At 47.4% G+C, this 6,103-nt stretch overlaps 2 protein-coding genes across 2 annotated transcripts; both read right to left on the bottom strand.

The window, feature by feature from the left end:
* Nucleotides 1-500: 500 nt before the first annotated feature.
* LOC123266049 lies at nt 501-2,471 on the bottom strand. The gene has a single exon (XM_044730079.1). It carries the CDS (start codon nt 2,469-2,471, stop codon nt 501-503), a length of 1,971 nt encoding a protein of 656 aa, XP_044586014.1.
* Nucleotides 2,472-2,485: 14 nt separating this feature from the next.
* LOC123266048 lies at nt 2,486-5,766 on the bottom strand. Its single transcript, XM_044730078.1, has 3 exons — nt 5,391-5,766; nt 4,484-5,047; nt 2,486-4,425 (listed from the first exon to the last, which is right to left on the bottom strand). Exons 1-3 carry the CDS (start codon nt 5,764-5,766, stop codon nt 2,486-2,488), a joined length of 2,880 nt encoding a protein of 959 aa, XP_044586013.1.
* Between the last annotated feature and the right edge of the window lie 337 nt (nt 5,767-6,103).

Below are 6,103 nucleotides of genomic sequence, written 5' to 3'. Positions count from 1 at the left end.
TGGGTTGCAAAAGCGAAGCCGGTTGACACGTGGTTGAACACTTTGCCGGCACTGAAAAAGCGGTGAAATAAATGCACTGATAACACAATTTACCTATAACAAATTAAAGCGAATTATTAGCGGTTAATTTAAGCAATTTAAATTATAAAAATAGCGAAATGCGGTTAATTAACAATAAGCGAAAGTAAAGCGGAATTAATGGCGACTTGTTGCAACGAAAGCGTGGAAGCGAAAGAAAAAATAATAAAGATAATTCGTCTTCTTCCTCGTTGACTTGGAGAAGAAGGCTAATGCGCATGTCCAGCGAGAGCGATAGCCAATCAATAATTCGTTCTATTGATGTCGACATCGATAGCCAATAGTAAAATTCAATACATGTGGCGTGATCGAGCGGTCGATTGGCGCAAGCGTGTGAAAATTAGCGGGAACGAGCGCTTGTCAGGTGCGTATTGTAAATTTGGGGAGCCCACAGTGACGTAGTGCTCACTAAGTGGGCCTGTTCACTGAACATTCTCCCCGGCGTTGGCGGCTGCGTCGACAAGATCATCCTCTTCGTGCGTCAGTGGCAAGACACAAAGCTTTGTAATTGGGCGTACCAGCTCTGTGTTAACTGTCTTCACAGTTACCACGCGGATTTGTCCATCTGCTCCTGGATGGACAGCAATCACTTTGGCTAATGGCCACTTGGTTGGCGGAAGATCCTCAGTGGTGATCAGTACAACTGAACCCACTTTGATCTGGTTGCGTTGATGATGCCACTTTGAAATGGCCTGGTAGCGGTGGATACAGTCCTGGTGGTAGCGTTTCCAGAAATGTTGCACCATTTGCTGGACTTGTTCCCAGTGCGAGAGCCGAGCAGGTTGTAAATCTGTCAGCGATGGCTCTGGGACTGCGGTCAATGACTGTCCGATTAAGAAATGACCTGGAGTTAATACAGCCAGGTCAGCAGGATCTTCATTCAGCGGTGTGAGCGGTCTGGAATTCAATATGGCTTCAATTTGAGCCAGTAGCGTTGAATATTGCTCAAGCGTCAACAGCGAGTCTCCGATTGTTCTTCGAAGGTGAAATTTGATAGATTTCACAGCGGCTTCCCATTTTCCTCCAAAATGTGGAGCTCCAGGCGGATTGAATTTCCAGTTCGTGCCATCTTGCGCGATCAGACTTGATAATTCTCGTAATGTGCGGGATCCTGCTGCGAATAGTCGTTTCAGCTCTTTTTCTGCTCCTACGAAATTGGTTCCACAGTCAGAATATAGCGTGTGGCAGATACCTCGGCGACTAGTGAAGCGGCGATAAGCGGCGATGAAAGCGGCAGCGGTGTAGTCAGTGACTAGCTCTAGATGAACAGCTGAGCTGAACATGCATACAAAGACAGCAATCCAGCCTTTGTATGTTTTTGCTCCACGTCCTTGAAACGTTTTTAGCGTGATGGGTCCAGCATAATCGAGTCCTGTATGCAAAAAGGCTCGAGTTGGCTGTACTCGTGCGGCAGGTAGTTGACCCATCAGCTGTTGAGCGCGTTCTCCACGATGTCTCGTGCAAATTACACAGCGTAGAATAAAGGATCTGACTGGAACACGGCCTCCAATGATCCAGACAGTTTTGCGTAAGTCAGCGAGCGTAAGCTGAGTACCTCCGTGAAGCGTTTTGCGGTGCGAATCATCAATCAAAATTGATGTAAGCGGTGATTGTCGCGGTAGAATCGCTGGATGCCTCTCTTCTGGGTCCAGCAATGCGTTTTTCAAGCGGCCACCGACTCTCAGGACCCCCTGATGGTCGATGAACGGAGTCAGCTTAGTGATGCTGTTATTTTTAGGCAGACCATCACCATCTTGTAGCGTGTGAATCTCTCTAGCGAAGTATTGTCCTTGAGTGAACTTAATCAAGGTCAATTTAGCGCGCTCCAGGTCTGATGGAGTAAGCGGGTAGGCCAGCGAAGATTGTGGAACTCTTTTAAAGCGGTCGATGGCACGATGCCAGATGCTAAGCTTCCGTAGCAGTGGAAACAGCTGCGTGTAATGCGACAGTAATTGTTGGAGCAGGCAATTTTCTGCTTTCCAAGTTACTAGTGTCAGACCTTGGCGTTCTTCTCGATGCGTTGCGTTGTCGGTTGGAGGCTCCAGAGTGGGCCAAGAGGATTCTGGTTCATGAAACCAAGTTGGTCCATGCCACCAGAGAGCGTGTTGTTTCAGTTTTAGCGTAGGTATACCTCTTGAAGCGCAGTCAGCGGGGTTTTGTTTTCCTGGAATAAATTTCCAGGAGACATCTCGAAGCGTTTCTTGGATTTTTCCCACTCTATTGCGGACGAATGTCTTCCAGCGGATTGCTGGACTTTTAATCCATGCGAGAGTCACGGCGGAGTCAGTCCAGAGATTGATCCTGACATTTTCAAGCGACTGAACTTCTTTAACATGAAGTATCAGTTGTGTTAGCAACCATGCGGCAGATAATTCCAAGCGTGGGATTGTCATGGTCTTCAGCGGTGCTACTTGCGTTTTGAACACAAAAGTGAGACCTTTGTGTTCCCATCAGCGTCAGTGACTCTCAAATAAACAGCGGCAGCCATAGCGTTTTGCGAAGCGTCTGAGAACCCGTGCAATTCCATAGTTGCTCCAGGTGCTATATTATTCCAGCGTGGAATGCGGATGGATTCGATGTTTCGAAGATCCTCGCGGTATCCAGTCCATTTGTGAATGAGTGATGGTGACAATTGTTCATCCCATGACACTCTATCTAGCCACAGATCTTGCATAAAGATCTTGGCTTTGACGACTATTGGTGCGAGAAGTCCTAGCGGATCATACAGTTTAGCGATTTCAGACAAAATAGCTCTCTTTGTCTTAGGCGTATCTGGCGGTAGCGTGTACTTGAACTGGAGAGCGTCAGTGCGTGAATTCCAGTACATGCCCAGGATTTTTACTGGTGCATCACTGATTTCTTTAAGCGGTGTATCCAGATGCTTTTCTGGAGCGACTTCAGCGAGTAACCGTGGGCTATTGCTAGCCCATTTGGCAAGCGGGAAGCAGCCTGCTGCACACAGAGCTTTTGTTTGTACTGCAGCTTTGATAGCGTCTTCTTCGTTGTCTGCTCCACCGTAGATGTCATCTACGTAGCGTGTTTTCAACATTGGAGCAACAGCTAGCGGAAAGCGGTGTCCTTCATCCTTTACTAGTTGGATAAGCACACGTACAGCGTCAAAAGGTGCACTAGCGGTTCCGTATGTGACTGTCTTGAGACAGTAAGCGTCTATTAAGTCATTCTCATCTATCCAGAGAATGCACTGAAGCGGCCAATCAAGCGAGTCGACCTCAATCTGTCTGAACATCTTGGTGATGTCAGTAGCGAATAGAATCCTGCTGCAACGGATTCTCAACATCACATCAAAAATGTCAATTTGCGTTTTGGGTCCTGCGTGGAGAATGTCGTTCAATGAAATTCCTGTAGATGTTGCACAGGAACCATTGAACACTGTGCGGAGCTTCGTAGTGGTACTATCAAGCTTCAATACCCCATGGTGAGGCAAGAAGTAAGCGTTTGCGGGCAATTCGTTGACTGGTATTCGTACCATGTGTCCTAGCTGAATGTATTCTGCCATGAATGCACGATACATGTCAGAATATTCTCTTTCTCGCGACAAGCGAGTTATTAATCTGCGGAGTGACCCCATAGCTGCGTTGATAGAGTCGCCAAGTTGACTCTCAAGGGCCTTAAGCGGTAATCTCACTACGTAGCGTCCATCAGGCTGTCGATAATGCGTTTGACGAAAGTGAATTTCACATTCGTCTTCTTCAGCGGTGTTGAGCGGCGAATTTCCTGATGGAACTTCTTCCTGTTCCCAAAACTTAGCGATAGCGTCTTGTAATTCAGTATCTACTGACGCATGTAGTGCTGCGTGTGATGTTGAAGCGTGTTTAGCGGTGACAGCTCCATAGACAATCCAACCAAGCGTGGTGGATTGTGCAATAGGAGCATTGCGAGGTCCTCGTTGAATCTCTGCGTTCATAATCTGTGCGGCTGGTGATGCACCTAGAATAATATCTACAGGGCGTGGTTGTAGATACTGCGGGTCAGCGAGCTTGAGATTCTCAAGATGCGGCCATTTCGGATCAGCGATCACGAACGATGGAAGATCTACCGTCAGTGTTGGTAGAATATGCATGCTGACATGCATTGATGCGGTCGTACACAGCGAACGAAGCTCAATTGTGCTCACACCTAGTGAGCTTCCTGCGGAGACATTGCCAATGCCCTTGAGCATGACCATGTCACGCTGTAGCGGTTGTCCAAGCTTCTTGAAGAGCGACTGTCTCATAAATGAGAGCTCTGAACCTTGATCAATCAAGACTCTGGCGGTGATTGGATTGCCATGATGCGGGCGGACCTGGACTAAGGCGGTAGCTAGTAATACTTGAGCGGAAAGCGAATCTGAAATAATCAACAGTTAATGTTGAGTTATAAGCGGTCTGATGGAACTTTTAGTTACCTTGTGCGGTGTCAACTTGTTGCGGTGAAGCTGATTTAGGCGGTACTTCTCGGTGAATAGAAGTGTGATGGCGTAGACTGCACTTCCTGCAGCCCTGAGCAGTCTTACAATCAGCTACACGATGTGGGCCCAAGCAATTGTAGCACAAGCGGTATTTCTCGACAATGTCGATTCGTTCCTCCACAGTAGCGGCCTTGAATGTCGGGCAAAACAGCATGTAGTGCTCCTCCGGGCACAGCGGGCAATTTCTCCTGGGCTTTCCCTTGTATTGAGCAGCGGTGTATGAAGATCTTGTCTTCGGTTGTTTGTCGTTGCGGGACCCACCTGATTTATGATTTTCAGGTTGCTTCTTGGGCTCAGAAGCTGGCTCCAAGTTCTCCCAAGCTCTGACTTTGGACTTGAGGAACTCGTGAAGTTGCGTATAGGTCGGCATGATATCAGTTAACCCAAGACTAGTCTCCCAGTCCTCTCTTACAGCGGGTGGCAAGCGGCGCAGCGTCAGGTGAATGATCATTAAGTCCCAGTTGTCAACTGGAACTCCTTGAGCCTTGATGGAGTCCAAAGCTTTTGATTGGATAAAAGCAAGGCGTCTAATTTCGCGGCTGATCGTGCGGGAACTGACTCTCCTACCAATAGATCTTCAAGATGTGATGCCACTACGCGGCGAGGATTCGAATAGCGGCTCTTCAGGAGATTCCAAGCGGGCTCAAATGAATCATCAGTGGATGACATGTTTCCAATAAGCTGGTGGGCTTCCTTTTCTGTGAAGGTTTTCAAATAATGCATCTTCTGACTGTTTTTAAGAAGAGCATTGTCAATAACAATGTCAGAGAATAGCTGACTAAATGATCCCCAGCGCTTAAAGTCTCCAGAGAAGCTCTGGAGCTTAATTTTGGGAGTCCAGTACCCGATGAGCCTCCCAAGAAGGCGGTGCTGTGCATAGCCAGGTTTTGTTGCGTTTGTGCGGCTTCTCTGGCATCAATCTCCTGCTGAATGACGTCTTTGCGGGTGGCTATGCGGGTCTCCAAGATTGCATAGGTGGCGTGAGCGTTAGTATAATGATTCCCGACGTGGTACTCGTGTTCAAGTACTTCCGGGTACGTCTCAAAGATCAGCGAGTTTAAGTTAGTGATGTCCAGCCAAATCTTGGAGCTTTGTGTTGCCACTGACTCAATAGCGGTGATCGTAAGCGAGTTAAGCTCCTCGTTAGTTAAGCGATCCACCATGGCATACAAAGCATCCAGGTACTGCTTTTGCATAGCAATAGCAGTTTCAAACTGCATTGCGGTGTTTAATGTAGGACCGAGATCGAGTTTTCAGTCAATTAAAGCGGAAAGTTCAGCGTACCGGTGTACGAATGACTACCAGGAGCAGCACCCGATGTGCTCTGCGATGCTCCTGACACTCGACCTTTCCTAGCGGGATTACACTTCACTTAACACAGCACAATTTTTAGCGGTATAATTAATTAATTTAATTGAGATAGAGCCAGCCTGATCCGGCTCGAGGGACCAATGAATAATTACAGAAAGAGCGGAAAAGCGGGGATCAGGTTTAGGGTTGGATATCTCAATTAAAACGCGTAATTTATTATCAAAAATAACACTAGTAATTTATTTA

This window comes from Cotesia glomerata, linkage group LG5 (assembly GCF_020080835.1).
Source record: "Cotesia glomerata isolate CgM1 linkage group LG5, MPM_Cglom_v2.3, whole genome shotgun sequence".
Taxonomy (NCBI): domain Eukaryota; kingdom Metazoa; phylum Arthropoda; class Insecta; order Hymenoptera; family Braconidae; genus Cotesia; species Cotesia glomerata.
This window is presented reverse-complemented; position numbering and strand designations above follow the sequence as displayed.

Bases quoted from the DNA above. Each gene is read 5' to 3' on its own strand.
- LOC123266049 (XM_044730079.1), bottom strand. From the start codon at position 2,471: ATGACAATCCCACGCTTGGAATTATCTGCCGCATGGTTGCTAACACAA.
- LOC123266048 (XM_044730078.1), bottom strand. From the start codon at position 5,766: ATGCAGTTTGAAACTGCTATTGCTATGCAAAAGCAGTACCTGGATGCT. The intron at 5,048-5,390 runs GTACTGGACTCC...TCCAATCAAAAG, and splicing joins CTTCTTGGGAGGCTCATCGG to CTTTGGACTCCATCAAGGCT. The intron at 4,426-4,483 runs GTAACTAAAAGT...TGATTATTTCAG, and splicing joins ACAAGTTGACACCGCACAAG to ATTCGCTTTCCGCTCAAGTA.